This window comes from Corapipo altera, unplaced genomic scaffold (assembly GCF_003945725.1).
Source record: "Corapipo altera isolate COAL_440 unplaced genomic scaffold, ASM394572v1 268, whole genome shotgun sequence".
In the NCBI taxonomy this organism is placed as follows: domain Eukaryota; kingdom Metazoa; phylum Chordata; class Aves; order Passeriformes; family Pipridae; genus Corapipo; species Corapipo altera.
In genome coordinates this window covers 4,720,482-4,735,389 of record NW_020884901.1, presented here as the reverse complement: position 1 = coordinate 4,735,389, position 14,908 = coordinate 4,720,482, and the positions used below count along the sequence as shown (strand labels likewise).

Here is a 14,908-nt window from a genome sequence, read left to right as displayed (position 1 = left end):
TGCTTGACCAGGCAACCCCTGCTCTCCAGAACTCATGGCAGCAGTTTCCTTTGCTGGAAAGCAAAGAAAAGCTAAACGTGATAATTTTGAGGGAAGCAACGAATAATGGAATGAATACAGGTGGTCTTTGAAAACCAATCGTGGGCTACAGCAGCTTTTACCCTCTCCTTAGCCCAGGGCTGTGCTCTCTCCAGATGTGGTATTTACAGTGAACATCTGACCTGGCTTTTGCTAAATAAGCAAACAGTGTCAGGAAACCGAACTGTGCAGAAGTTCAGCCGCTGCCTGCACCAACCAGCCCCGCTCCGGCTGCCCCAAGATGTGCAGCAGCCTGGTAATGAAAAATGCAGGATGTCGGTGTTTTTCACCAGAAAGCTCTGTCTGCTGTGGCCTAAGAGCTGATATGGAGAGAGAAGGCACTCCTGGTATATAGGGTGTTTATCGCTGCCTTGAAACCTGAGCACAGAGCCATTTGTTTAAAAACAGCCACCGCCCAAAGGACTCCAGGCAGACGCATTTGAAAATTTCACTTTATTTCTCCGTCTGTTATAAAAGCAGGGTTTTGGGGGGTTTTTTACATCTCTGTTAAGTGTCCAGACTCGGTACATCTTGGTTTTGTTTTCACAGTATCTCTGCAAGACCAAGGACGATTCTTATTGCTGCGCCAGGAGCCAGGGCAGGAGGGACGGCGGTGCCGGGGCTTGGGCAGCCCTCGCCTTCCCCCCACTGCTGGGCCCAGCCTTGCTCTCTGCCACGCCGGCTCTACAGGTCTCTACCCCTCCCCAAGGCTGCTGAGGGTCTTGACTGACTCTCCGAGGGGCTGCCCCTCTCTTCCCACGCTCATCTCGGTGTCTAGGGTAGGAAAGGAGAACCACAAGGTCTGTGATGCTGCTCGGCACCTTGGCCGTGCTCGGCAGCCCCTGCCTGTCCCTGGCTGGGGAGTGGGTGCAGGGGAGGGTCTCAGTCCTCCTGCTTCCCACCCTGCACCACGACAGGGCTTTGACAGGGATGGTCAGGCTGCACACTCAGCTCCTGTGGGGATTTGGGGCTGTAAAGAGCTGATGGGAGTTGATGGGAGGGGTGAGGCAGAGACATATCCCGTGTCAGTGCCCCATCACCTTCCCAGCGTATCTTTTGTGTATTCCTTGTTCTGCAAAAAGCTGCCAGAGAAGGAGCTTGATTTACCTCTGCTCATTTACCACCTTGCTCAGTGCAGGATGCCCCAGGTCCCCAGATATTTAAGTCCCCACTGGGACCCTGCCAATCCCTGTTCTAACCACACAGCCATTAACCAGCTGGAGCAATAGTGGTGTCTAGAGCCCTGTTACTTCCAGCCATCCTTCCTTTTATAGGCAATCTGTCCCCATCAGTTCTGTAGCGAAGCAGCATTGGGAAAACATCACTTTGAATCACAACGCATGAAATCTCAAGAGAGGCAGCATCACTTTCTGTGCCATGTCTGGTGATGCAAATGGAGGTGGAGGGGCACGTTTTGACCTAGGCACGGGATAAAGGCATTCTTTGGGAAGGGAGGAGTCCATGCAAAGCCGACCCCAACGTGAAATTTGAATTTTGTATTTACTGCTTAGCTGGGTCCATTCAGTGCAACAGGACAAATTAGCCAGGAGGTTACTACCGAATTGCATGGATGCATCCAGTCCACCAGGTAGAGGGAATAGGAGGAACCAGATTTACTTAATGCACTGGGAGACTAAAGTCCAACACAAAGCTAAGTGGAAAAGGACAGAGGTGTTCCCTGAATGTGGTTTTTGGTGACTGAGAAGAAATCTTTCCTTGGAATTCCTTCGTGCAGCTAATTAAGACAACTGGGCCCGATTCCTTTGACCCATGCTGACATCAGTGAGAACTGTAAGTACTCAGCAGCACCCGGAGACAAAGTGAATACCAAACACAAATCCCCCTTCTGCTCCCACCCACAGGACTGCCCAGGAGAGCACCTCAGTGGCAGCTGAGATGTGTGTGAGCGCAATCAGCTATTCACCCACAGCTCACAGTTTGTCCTCTTCTGCATGTATTGCCTCGGAGAAAATACAGACAAGTCCCAAAGGGCTGTGCCAGTAGAGATGTAGTTGGATCTGAATCCAGGTAAGAAAACAGAGTTTAATACAGAGAGTGACTGTGCAAGTCCAAGTCTCTCTAGCTTCATCCTGTATAGTCCCAAAGCCTAGATCTAGGCACCCTTTGGCTCATGGATTTGGGTTTGATCCAGTCCAGTCATTTGCAAGCTGCTTGTAATGCTGGACTTCCCACCTTGGAGATCTGCCCGTGCAAGGGAGCAGCCCCATGGCTGAACATCTCTGAAAGCCAGTGGATGGAGGAGAGTGGGCTCCCCTGGAGATAAGGGGATGGCTACAGGCCCCAGGATCCTTGTTTGCTGGTTGGAGGCTGTCTTGGTGGGGGACACATCTGGGCGCGTGTTCCCTGGGCAGGGGGTGATGTTGAACCTGCTGCCAAAGTCGGTGGTGTGGCTGTGGAGAAGTGAGGAAGGAGAATTTCTTGCTGGTAACGTCCGGTGTGGAAGATAAAGGGAATAGCAGCTAATTGGTGCCTCTCCGAGGGGAGAGCCTTTTGAGCAGCACTTGGGGGTTGTGAGACCTGTTCAGACCAGCTCAGCAGGGCCAGGCTTGTACCTGGCACATGGAGCTCTCCTCAGTCCCAGCTCTTGAGGCAAGTTGTTAATATGAGGAAGAAATGTTTTCTAGGGGAAGGAGCTGCAGAGGGAAGTGAACTGCCTCGGGCCATGTGCTGGAGCAGAGCAGATCCTCCACTCCCCATCCTGTGCCCCAGCTTCCAGATGCCACCTTCACCACAGAACTTCCTCTGCCTGCAAACCACGTCCCTCCCATTCAAACAGCTCCTCTGTGCCACCCTCCTCTGCAGAAGTGCATCTGGTTATCTCAGAAGCCATCTGGTCCTTACTGAAACCTACAGGTTCCACCTCCTCCCCCAAATGCTCCTTCCTCACTGAGGATCCACACCCAAGGCTCAGGTGTTGCCCTGCCTGCACCTTCTCGTGCATCACCCTTTGCTACAGTGGATGTTTGTGCCATGACCAGACAGGGATGGTGTCGTGGTCCTGTCTGTACCCCATTCCTGACAGTCAGGTAGGTCGGGAGGTCACTGGGAAGAAAATTATCTACTAACCCCAATGTGGTTTGTTATCACAGGAGGAAGAGTTTTCCACAGCTGTCTCTGCTGTGTTTGCTGGGAATGGGTGCCTTTAGTTTTCAGATGTGGCTGTTCCCGAATTATGGATATTGCTGGGCAGGCTTGGTAGATAAGATCTGCCCTCGCTGACACCCATGAGTCTCCAATGACTTCAGAAGGATGCTTTTTATACCCTGCTCTTTGTACAGCACCGTCATTGGAATTTCATGGGAAAACGGGGCGACAGAGTTTCACCCAACAACAGCCAGTGCACAAGCCCTTGGCTCTTATCCATGAGAAAGTGAGACTATGGGCTAGTTGGGCAAACATCTCTGTGTCCTGAAGACAAACACAGTGGGACATCCACCCCTTGACTGATATTGACTCCCAGGGCCACAATTCCAGCTGTGAAATTATCCCATATTAAAATGCTAACAGGAGGCTGAGATCACCACGGGTGAGCAGTGTGAGCTGCTTCCTACCCCTCCTGCAAAGTAGGGAGATGGCCTGGTAGCTCCCATTCCAGAGCCAGCTGACAGCAGGTTTGTTATTTGCATTGCTTTGAAACTGAGATTATTTCCGTGCTTCCTTGTTCCAGGTTTTAAAACCAGGAAGGTTTTCTTTTTATCTCGCCTCTTCCAATTTCATGCCCTTTTCATCCATCAGCCCGTGCCACACTGACAATCTATTCCTGGCTTCAAAATTTTCTCTCCAAAATTCTGTAGAAAGGACATTCTGCCTGGTGGTGTTTTTGTTGGTTTGTTTTTTTTTTTCAAACATAGCTTTAAGGCAAAAGTTTGGCAATGCAAAGCAAAGTCTACATAAGGCCGCATGACTTGGATTTGCAACTCAGAACCTTACTGCTTTAAAAAAAAAAAAAAAATCCCTTATCTTAAATAGTCAACTTTTTGCTCCAGGAACTTGTTTCGTTCTCAACCAAAAAGAAAAAAAAAAATAATTTCTTAAAATCCCAAATAAAATGTTCTTATTGTTCTGGGCAGTCTGGACAAGCTAATGAGACTGAAATTCAAACAGGAACTAAAGTAGGGAAGGAAAAAAAAAAAGCTCTAGGGTAGACATCAGTGTTAGTTTCTTCCCTTAGAAATCCAGTGATGAGACAGACCCAGTCCAAAGGTCTCCTCTTTAGCTTTAGCACAGTGAAATCCGTCCCAATGGGAGAAGGTAGAATGGTTGCATTTGTTGAATGAATAAAAAGTGCATTTTGATTTTGCTCAGATTATACATGTGTATCCTAATACCTAAGTGATTGTTTTGCTTCAGGTTTTTGTGTTCTCCCTTTTTGGTGCCGGGGACGCCAGGTGTGTATTACCGATGTTTGGGAGGTATCACCACGAGTGGTGGTCCATCCTTTGGCCTCCACATGAGTACCTGAGCATCATTGGCATTGGGTTTGACAAGGGCACTGGGTGGTATTGGCTCATTCTTGCTAAGGACCTGGGGCTGCTCTTGGGCAGAGGGCTCCTGCAGCTTGGCACGCTGCCCCAGGGGCCTGCTGGGGTTGACCTCGATGCCCAGCCTCATGCGCCATTTGATAGTCTGCAGGGTCACCATCTCGTTGGTGGCCGTGTTGGTCGCCACCAGCCAGGTGGTGAAGCTCTGATCCCGGTGGATGCTCGTGAGCTTGGCCACGTTGCTCTCGCTGACGGGCACGGCCCACGTCACGCTCGGGTAGAAGTTGTCGTTCATGCTGATGTTGAACTTGGACTCCTTCTTGGTGGGACCCACGATGGTGCAGGTTTCTGTCGTGTTTCCGTACCAGGGATAGTTCACCCCGTCTGAGTCACTGATGGCCTGGATTTTACCGTCCAGTAGATCGGGAAGCTCCCAACTTGACCTGCCGTAATCAACAACAAATTATGGATAGTGCATTAATCAATTATTTTAGAAGCATGCTGGACTTTAGGAAGGAGTTCTGGATGCATTGCCCCCTTAGCTTTCACTGGAATCTGTGCCCTTCGTGCCATCCTGCTGCAGGAGCTCATCCCTGCCATTAAAACCATCCTTCCCAGCAGGGCTGCTCTTGATCCATTCCTCCCCTAAATTTCTCTCTGGATGAGCCACTGTCCCTCCCTGCTGTCTGCCTGGCGCTGGAAGTGTAACCCATCCTTCTCCAGCCCTTGGAAGGACCCAGCTCAAGGGCTGCACACCAGGCTCCCGGCTGGGGATGGTGTTACAGTAATCAGAGACCCCGAGGTCGAGCAGCTTGTAAAACTGCCTGTGCTGGTCATCTGTGAGAGGGACAGAAAGGTCAGTCTTTCTAACAAGAAAGTCAGTGAAAATGGTCCCCTGTCACCTTGAACTGCTGATGCACAAATTGGAGTGGGGTTTTTTATTAACTTCCAATTTGAATTTTAAGATTAGGTTTGCCAATGGAAGCGCAAACTGCTGTAAATGTCTCAGAAGAAGGGTTAGACGTTTGCACTAAGACAGCACGACCACAGATCACATGCTCAGTGCACACCAGGTGTTTTAAGGACACTCTTTTCAAAAACAGGCTGGCAGAGGTGGTTCTAAGGTACTTTCTCCCTCTTTCTCACAAATGAGCCCTCCCCACCACCCAGGGATGGTGTCCCAGCCACCGAGGTGGCAGAAGGGGCTGGGTGGCTGCAGCAGTGGTGTTTGCACCTGACCCTGCTCTGGGGCTGGGACTCTGGGCTGTGCTCCAGCCCCCCAAGTCCTGCGGCTCCCTGCTGCGGGCTGGGACATGATTTATCCCGGGAAGAGACAGAGGGGACACGCTGAGGCTCGTCAGGGTCAGGGTGACTGTCCAAGCCTTTCATAAGTCTGGTGCTGCAGCTTAAAATAGCCCTTTGGTTGCAGTGGGGGCTGAGGGTGGGGGTATGTGTCAGCCTGGCGAGCTCTCACACAGCTTTGGGATGAGCTGCTCTGGGCAGGGCTGATGTGACCGTCTCACAAGGCTGTTCTGATTGTTAATTAGTTAATGACCGTGAATTGCCTCCATGTTTGCAGCTGCTGGATCGTTCAGCAGTGAGCTGTGTCTGGCTCTGGCTAGAGGATACCGTGGGGGATTTAAAGATCTCATTTATCTTTTTTCCGTGCGAGCGGGGGGTCCTAGCAAACACCTCCCCTGTGCCACGCAGGCGGATGCCTGGCAGGAACCCGGGAGATGGAAAGTGCGAGGCAGGATGTGGGGTGCTCCGGGGGATGCAGGGATGCTCCGAGCAGCAGGGCCAGGGGACGCTCCGAGCAGCAGGACTGGGGGTTGCAGGGCTGCTCTGAGCCACAGGACCAGGGGTTATGCAAGCACAACATCTCCCCGCACAGATTTACAGGCTGCTGTCAGCTACAGCACCGCAGCTGCAGCAATCCTCTCCTCCCGAGCCCATCGCCAGCAGGCAGAGGGAGTCCTTTCCCTGGAAGAAAATTTTTAGTGAAGGCAGCCAAAAGGAGATCCCTGAGCAGTCCTGCCAGGACCCCTGTCCACTGCAGAGATGTTGATATGCTCTGCTCTCCAAAGCAGAGTCGTCCTGGCTCACCACCCCCACGCTCTGCAGGCAGGGCTGAGCAGGGGAAGGCTCTGGGGACGCTCCATGACCCAGCCCTCGCAGGCAGATGAGTGGAGGTCGTGCTCTGCCCCCACCTCCTCCCCACTGCACAGCCCGGCTCCGAAACCCCATCTGGGGGCTCTTTCTCTCCCTTTCAGCAGCTGGTTTAGGATTACTTTCCATTCAGACCGTGGCTGGTACTCAGCTTGGCTGTCACCCAGGGATGAGGTGTGACAGTGTCCTGGAGGTTGACTCTGTGACAGGCACAGTGCTAAGGTGCAACCACAGCATGTCTGCAGGTACAGAGGTGCCAAACCAGGACCTGAGATGCTACAAGAGGCTGATAACCCTCCTGGGCTGCTCCAGCCTACTTGGGTCAGAGGCTGGTGGGTGAATGGTGGGAAAATCAGGTAGAGGATGCTCAGAAAATGCTGGTCCACTAACATCTGCTTCTCCCCATCTTCATTCCCAGTACCCCAGTACAGAATTGCAGGACCTTCTGAGGATTTGCCTGGCGTTTAAACAAGAGTAAAAAGGTGGAGCTGTGTCAGGGCCTGGGCAGGATGCTGGAGGCAGAGCCTGCAGAACCCCAGCACAAAGCCAAGTGAGCAGCATGGCTGAGCTTGGCTGGGGTGGCCCAGGTGGGCACCCAGCTTAGGGAAAGGCGGGGGCAGGAATGGGGAAGGAGAAACTGTGTTTCTTCACAGAGCACACTGTGCCTAATTCTGGTGTGTGGTTAACCCCAGGGTTTCAAAACCATCACGCTTTATCTGCACAGCTTGGAATGGGGAGAAAAATGAGGCCTCATGATGGTCCCATGACTGGAGCAGAGCAGAGGCTGCTCGGTGGTTGCTGCTGGTGGTGGTTGCCCCTTGCCTGGTGCTACAGCAGAGCCTGTGTGCCAGCCAGGCTTGGCAGCCTTTGCTTGCAGAGCGTGTCCATGTTAAATAATATGCCAACAACTGGATGATTTTGGAAAGAATGCTGTGGAATGATCTTTGGCTGCATCAGCATCTTTCTTTGGTAGTGTCGAGCCAAGGAGAGACCAGAAAGTGCCCAGTAAACACTTTGCTGACAATAGCAGGGAAGAGGAATGAAAAGAAACCAAGCTATCTGGTTTCATGGGTTCACTATAGCTGATCAGCTCCAAAATCAGTAGATTCTGGCTTGTAGTACTGACAAGCCAGTTTCTGAAAAAAGCTTTAAACCTTTTCTGAAACCTTCAGAGTCAGTTTGGGCATCATCCGTGACTGGAGCTGCCAAGAATTCTCTCTTAACAAATGTCTTCTTGCTACCAGAAGGAACTTTGAGCTATTTCTTGTGTCAGAACTGTAGCCCTGCTGCTGACAGCCAAGCAGCTTTATGTAGGTTTAAGCCTCCTAGTCCTCTTTCAGACACTTTTCTTCCTATTCTGTCACACAGAATGAAGGCCCCAGCTCATCTCAAGCCCCCAGATATCTGTCTCACAGCACCCACCAGGGCAATCACTGCAGTGGCCTGGGCAGTGACAGCAAAAACAGCACAGCAGCCTCCAGCCCTGAGCATCCAGCAGTGTGGATACATCCAGTTAACCTTTTCAGACAGGCACTATTGCATCCTCAGCTCCAGTTCCTTAAAGCCAGCTCCTAACTAGTCACAGGCCAGATGGACTTGCATAACCTTGTGCTCTCTGGTACTTTCCTCTCCAGCAGCTCCTCAAACAAGAGCAGCCCCGCTGGGATGCAGCCCCTGCTCCTGCAGGTAACCAGGGCCACGTGTGGGTGCAGTGAAACACTCTCTCAGGTATTTCACATCCCTGCTCCCACCTGCCTTCCCTCCACCGCTGGCCTGCGCTGGGGACTCATAAAAGAAAGACAACCTGACAGCCAGAGGTGCTTAATTTTAAATTGTGCTTTACAGTGCCTCTCTCAGCTACTGCAGCACGTCAGGCAAGTCAAGGCAGAGTCAGAGTGAAGAACAGGAAGGAAATTTCAGATGTTGTTCCCTGGCTGACAGAGCTGTGCTGCTGTGGTCCCTCTTCCCCCCACCCTCCAGCTGCATGTTCCTGCCTCGTCTCTTGAATTGGCAGCAATGTTTGATGCATGGCTGGTTCAGGAAGTAAAACTAGCAGAAAACTGGCATTAGGAAAAAAGGATCAGTTTCTGCTGGTTTAGCTGAGCAGACTGAGAAGACTCAAGTCTGACTGGACAAGCTATTTAAGCTAAGTTGGGTGCTCACAGCACAGGTGAGGGTCAGGGGCCATGCAAGGGCAGCAAAGCCTTTTCCTCTAAACCCCTGGAGGGGTGAATTCCCACAGTGAACTGACCTCCCTTCACTTCCCACGGAAAGAATACCCTTTTTTCCCTTTGCTGAAATTTGACTGTGTCCTCCCTCCCGAGGACTGGGGTTTTATTCTCTTGACAAGTTGATTTCTCCAGTTCATTGTGTCCCTGCTGCAGGGCAGGGAAGATTTAATCTCACCAGAGAGAAGCCCGGTAAGGCAAAGCGATGATGTAATGATGCAAGTGCCCCATCCGGTCCTCCAGGGGAGAAACATCCCCCTGAAACTTCTCCAGATTCTTGGCTGATCGTATTATTCCAACTCCAATTTATTTCTCTCTCTCTTTTGCATATCTCCCATCTGCACCGCTTCTTGCACATCTCCATGGAGATGGAGAAACAGGGCTGATAATGCCATTCCAGCGTGGCCCAGCCCCTGCCACAGGTCCCACCAGGTGCAAAACCAGCACCCACCCCAGGAGATGCCAGCAGGGACCTGATCAGAGCTGCAGGTCAGAGCTCTGGCCTGATCCTGATGCCTTCCCTCTGCACAGCAGCACCTTCCCTAAGGATCAAGGTAAAACCCTGCATGGGGGGAGCAGCAACAGCAGCCATGGGGTGAACAGGAGTTCGCCCCAGTTCTGCATAGGGCAGGGTGAGAGAGCACATCCACATCCTCATGCTGGTGGTTTTCATGTACCCAGCAGCATCTACTGAGTCACACCGAGTAAAACAATGCCAGCATTTATGTGTTATCTGAGCTTTAATTCTTTTCCTTTACATCTAAAAACGCTGCATTTAGCCCCAAAATTGTCAGTGCCACTTTAAACGCATGTGTCTAAATTATCCCCTCTGTAGCTCCCATCCCTATAGCAGCATTATGCACAGCTCCATCTGCTCCAGTATTTCTCAGCTGTTTCCATCCTCAATATAATGGCCAGTTTATGCACAACTTCCCAGCAGAGAAGTGAAAAATTAATCCAAAGCCTGCTGTAAGTATTGGTGCTCTGTTTGACCAATTGATTTTTGATTATTTGGAGTTTTCTCTTTGCCTGCCACGACAGTGATTAAAAATATGCATGTGGCAGTAGCTTCTCTCCATCATGGAAAGTTGGGACAAATATTCTGTTGGCATAAATCGATGCAGCTCTGTGGAGGTCAGTGGGATTACATCGAGTTACACCAGCTAAAGGCTTGGCCCATCCTTTCCCATAGGTTTGTGTCCTGTCTCTCTCTCTCTATAAAGGTCTTCCAAGAGCATGTTCTGATGGCATTGGAAGAGGCCTTTCCCCCCAAATGCCTTTATTTATAGCTTTCAGATGGCAACGGGTCTATAGAAGGAGAGTGGAGGAGCAGACCAATTCCTGCTTATGTTCGGGTAACTTTTTTAGTATCAGTTAAATGTCAAGGAACCTCCTAGGGAAAAATCTTTGTTTCCATGATTTTCTGGCTAATAGCTCTCCTACATAGCTGCAGTTTTTAATTCTACCTGTTTACCACACTTAGTTGGTAGATACTCCCTTTTTTTTTTGTCCCAAAGCATTCCAGCAAGGGCAGACCGTACCAACTCCTCATTTTAAACACAGGGAAACTCAGGTGCAGGGAAATAAAAGGCCAGGCCAAGGTTTGCAGCCCACAGCAGCACTAGCAGCATCACTGCCCAGCCTTTTTTATTTCGGTGCATCTGAGCTGTATTTATATACAGTGAACTTCTCTGTTTTCCTTTGTGGCTGGTCAGTAAAGACAGGATTTCTAAATGAGCCTGAGAATTACACATGCAAATCCCAAAGGCCTGGAATTGGGAACATCTGAGCAACAAATTGTCCTTGCTAAAGATGGTGTTGGAGCCAAAAAGCCTACAGATTTCGGGCCTGCTGTAAGTACTTTTAAAATCAAGATAAGCCGGTCTGCACTGCTGGTGTTTGCCAGGTGCCAGTTCGCTTCTCCAGGCACTTTCTGCTTGAGCTGAGAGGGGACGTGGGGACAGAAGGGGGGCAGCCTGTCGCCTCCGGCTGCTCCTCGGCGTGCCCTTCTCTCTGGTCCACATCTTACAGCGCCTGATTCGCGTGATGCTGAGATGCTGAACCCGTGTCCTCGGCGGGGCTTACAGGCGGCAGGGAGGGAAGGAGGGCCAGGGTGTGCGTGCAGATGTTCAGGCCATCAGGAAGGCGCTGCGTTAAGTCCGAGATTGCCCTGCTCTGCAGCCCTCCGTGCTCCCCTCCTCCCTCAGCCCTCCTCGTTCGGTGATGTTTAAGCCACCCTGACTGACCCTGCAGGGGCTGAGCCGGCATCCCCCTGACCCAGGGCACTTGGGATGAGCAGGCGGGCGGGCTGCTCGGACCTGACCTTCCCGTCCTTCCTCCCTTTCCCCCAGAGGCCGGGCAGCATCAGCGCCCGCAGCCACTGACCCATCTGCCAGCGCTCTGCGCTCGGGTTCTGTCCCGGTGCCTGGACAGACAGATTTCTGCTGCACCAGGAGGCTGCACCTCGTGCTGCCCAGCACCGTGAGTTGCAGAATTGCTGCTCTGTGCGGGCATTTAGGGATCAGGTGCTGGGGCTGACTTAATTGCGGGCCAAAGCCTGCAACAATGTTTGGAGAACAAGCTGGTGGGGGACTGGGAAGAGACGACTTTTCTCAGCAGGGAGGTGACATTCTAATTTGACTCATTCCTGTCTCACTATGACTGTCTGACCAGTAACACGGGGATTTTTTTGGTGTGCAAACAGCCCCTATATTCCCCCTACCTCACATATACACCTATATATTCCCATTTGCACATTACCTGTAAGGAGGGTAACGTGAAATTTTCACCCTGCTCCAAGGTGATGCAGAGGGTTTAATCATCAATGGGTTAAATGCATCCTGTGCTTTCCCCGTGGGCTGCCTGCTAACGTGGGCAAAGCAAGCAGGATTCCTCCTGTGACGTTAAATGTGCTCCCAAAGGTGGTGGGCTACCGAGCTCCCAGCCACAGCCCTCTGCAGCAGCAGCAGCAGCAGCACAGCACGCCAGGGACGGCTCTGTGCCACAAGTGTCAGCCCTCGGCTTTCCCTGGGGCTTCTCAATGCGCAGTGTTGGGATGGGGAGGGATGCAGGCGAGAGGAGCTGGTGGTCAGGAGAACCACTCGTGTCAAACACGTATCAAAACAGGAGTGCCTTGCCGTGGTAGGGCTGCCCTGGGGTTTCAGGGTCTCCACTGCTGCCCAAAAGCTGTTGTGAAATAGTGTTGCTTTTGGGTTCCTACCAGAACAAGTAGGGTTTGACTGGGGCTTGGGCAGGTATATTCCCATTCAAAGAGAAGAACATGCACTCCTTTAATAGGGCAGGGACAAGCTCTCCTCTACTTTAAACATATAAGAAAGTCCTGTTAAGTTTCAGAGGAGCTGGGTTTTAAAATCTGGATTATAATTTTTGGGTTTAATCCACTATTCCCCAGCCAGGCTATGGCCCTCCCGCTCTTCCTTCCTCCTAGGCAAACGCACCCGCACGCGCTCTTGGAAATACTTACATCCCCTGTTCCCCGTAGTGATTGTAAAATTCCATGTGGCTGCAAGCCTGGATCCAGCCCACAATCCAGGTCTCCTTCTTGGGAAGAGGGGGCACCAACACTTGCGCTGAGGCTCGGAAGTGAGGGGTCCGGTAGCGCAGGACCACGCTGGAGGACTCGTCAATGCTGGTGGGAATGGGATCGATGGAGGCTTTGACTTCAATCACTGAAATACTTTCCCGGAAAACTTTGGATTTGCAGCTAATACTCTGAATACAGCCCATGGCATACCCCGAGTACAGTCCGACGCGGCTCCTAGGGTACTCCAGCAATCCTTGGGAATATTAGGCATTGAAATTATCTGGTGCTAGATCAATTACAGATCTTCTGGGTTTGTAGTCTCAAAACTGATATCCATAGGATAGAAAATTCATCATGTAAAGCCTTAATTTGAGTATCTGTCTTATCAGTACTACTCCTATTTTTGAGGTTAGCTGCGCTTCAGAAGCAAAAGGGCCTTTAAAATTTTTTTCCCCTTTTAATGACCCATTAATTCTCTTGCTCAGTCTTTGGGTTAAAAAAAGTCTCTTGAGTTCAATAAATAACGGTGGTGTTCTTAGCTGATATATTTAGTCCTTCCTTTCCTCAGATGCGGTCTGTCATTCACCGTCAAACATAGGACCAGCCGGTATTTCCCTTTATTCTTTGGATGAAAAGCAGAATGTTGATAGACACATCTATATAAATAATGAAATAGTTTTTAGCCCCAGCTTGTCACAACCGGTGTGGATTTCCACTTCCTGACTTGCAGTTGTTCATAACTTCCTTTCGCACAGAATTACAATAATAACAGAAAAGAAACGACGGCTGGAAAAACGCAAAAAAGTCGCCAGATCTCCCAATTTGGAGGCTCCTCCGCCAGCGATGTCAGGGCTTCGGGGATTAATTTTTTTTTTCTCTCTCTCTCTCTCTCTTAGAAATAGCCGTGCGGGCAGGGCAGCAGCGCGGTGCCGGTGGGGCCGGCGGCTCCGGGAGCGCTGCGGGGCAGGCGGCGAGGAGCCTCCCCCGCGCCCGCCGGGGCCGCGCCGCTCCGCGCCCGCTCAGCGCCGCGGAACCGCCGCCCGTGACATCCCCCGACACGCACCGGCCCGGGGGGCGCCGGCCCCGCCGCTCCCCTTCCTCCTCCTCCTCGGCGAGCGCCTCTCCGCAGGGGTGTCCGACCTTCCTCCTCCTCCTCCTCCTCCTCCTCCTCCCGCTGCTGCTCCCGGGCGCGCCGGCGGTGGCTCAGCCGGCGGGGCTCATGGGCGGGCGGCGGGGCTGCCCCGCACACGCGTGGGCCCCGCAGGGCGTCACAGCATCCCGGGGAGCAGCGCCGAGCCCCGGCCGCGCCGCCGAGCCCCGGCTCCCTGCGCTGCGGGGGCGAACGGCGGCGCGGGGCGGGGGGGGGGGTGTGGGGGGGGAGGCTCCTTCTCTTTCGCTGGGTGGTTTGGTTTTGGTTGGTTTTGGTTTGTTTTTTTTTTTTTTTTTCCTCCCCTTCGCCTCTTTTGCTTTTAGCTGCCCGGGGAGGTGAGCGGAGCAGGATCGGTGCCTCCACCTCCCGGCTGCCGCAGGCTTCCTCTCCCGCAATACATTCGCGCACCCGGGGACGGCGCCGGCCGCGGGTCTCAGCCTCGCCGGTGGAGCGGGGGGTTGCGGGGGGGCTCCCGCTCCGCTCGCCGCCGCAGCATCAGGGAGGCAACGGGGTCAAACTTTGCAGGAACTCGCTCGCAGCCCCTCGGTGCCCCCGGGCGCGCCCGAACGATGCCGCCCCGGCTGCCCGGGCAGGGTCCGCCGCATCCCTTTGGCTCCGCCGGCCCCAGCGGCACCGGCTGCGGGTCCGGGGCCCCCCCCCGCCCCCCCCCCCCCCGTTCCCCCCCCCTTCCCCCCGTGCCATCCCCCCCCCTGTATTTCGCTTTTAAACTGCAGCTGTTGAAGGCTAAACCTCCTTTGAAAAAAAAAAAAAAAAAGGCAGCATTTCCTCCCACATGCCCGTGAATTGTGGGTAATGTAGTTTTTTTGTTTTCTTTTAGAAACGCCTTTCCCTCCTCGCCCCCTCGCCCCCCTTTATTATTATTTTTTTCTAATTTGGACACAGACTATATTTTCTCTTGGGTTTTCAGATTAAGATTTTCCTCTGCTGGCTGAAGATTTGCAGGTAAATTTGGTACCAAACCAAGGGCACCAAAGGCGATGGTCTCCTTATTTGCAGAACCTGTAACTCTAGGCTGGATGGGCTGCGGTTCCAGCAGTGAGAAATGCAAAGCTCTCCATAGCAGCAGCGGGACTAAGGAGTAGCTGGAACAGGGAGTAAGAAGAATCTGAGGCAGCAGCAGCCTGTGGAAAGTTGTAAACTTCTGTTACAGATGGTTTTGGGAGCACCACTGCTGGCTGGTCCTGCTGGCCATCTGAGGATCTGAACACCAGGTGAG

The 14,908-nt window shown here is 52.4% G+C and overlaps 1 protein-coding gene across 1 annotated transcript; it reads right to left on the bottom strand.

Annotated features, from left to right (window-relative positions):
• Positions 1-570: 570 nt before the first annotated feature.
• Positions 571-13,574, bottom strand: FAM78A (family with sequence similarity 78 member A). Its single transcript, XM_027649951.1, has 2 exons — positions 12,462-13,574; positions 571-5,023 (listed from the first exon to the last, which is right to left on the bottom strand). Exons 1-2 carry the CDS (start codon positions 12,722-12,724, stop codon positions 4,495-4,497), a joined length of 792 nt encoding a protein of 263 aa, XP_027505752.1. The 5' UTR covers positions 12,725-13,574; the 3' UTR covers positions 571-4,494.
• Positions 13,575-14,908: the final 1,334 nt, after the last annotated feature.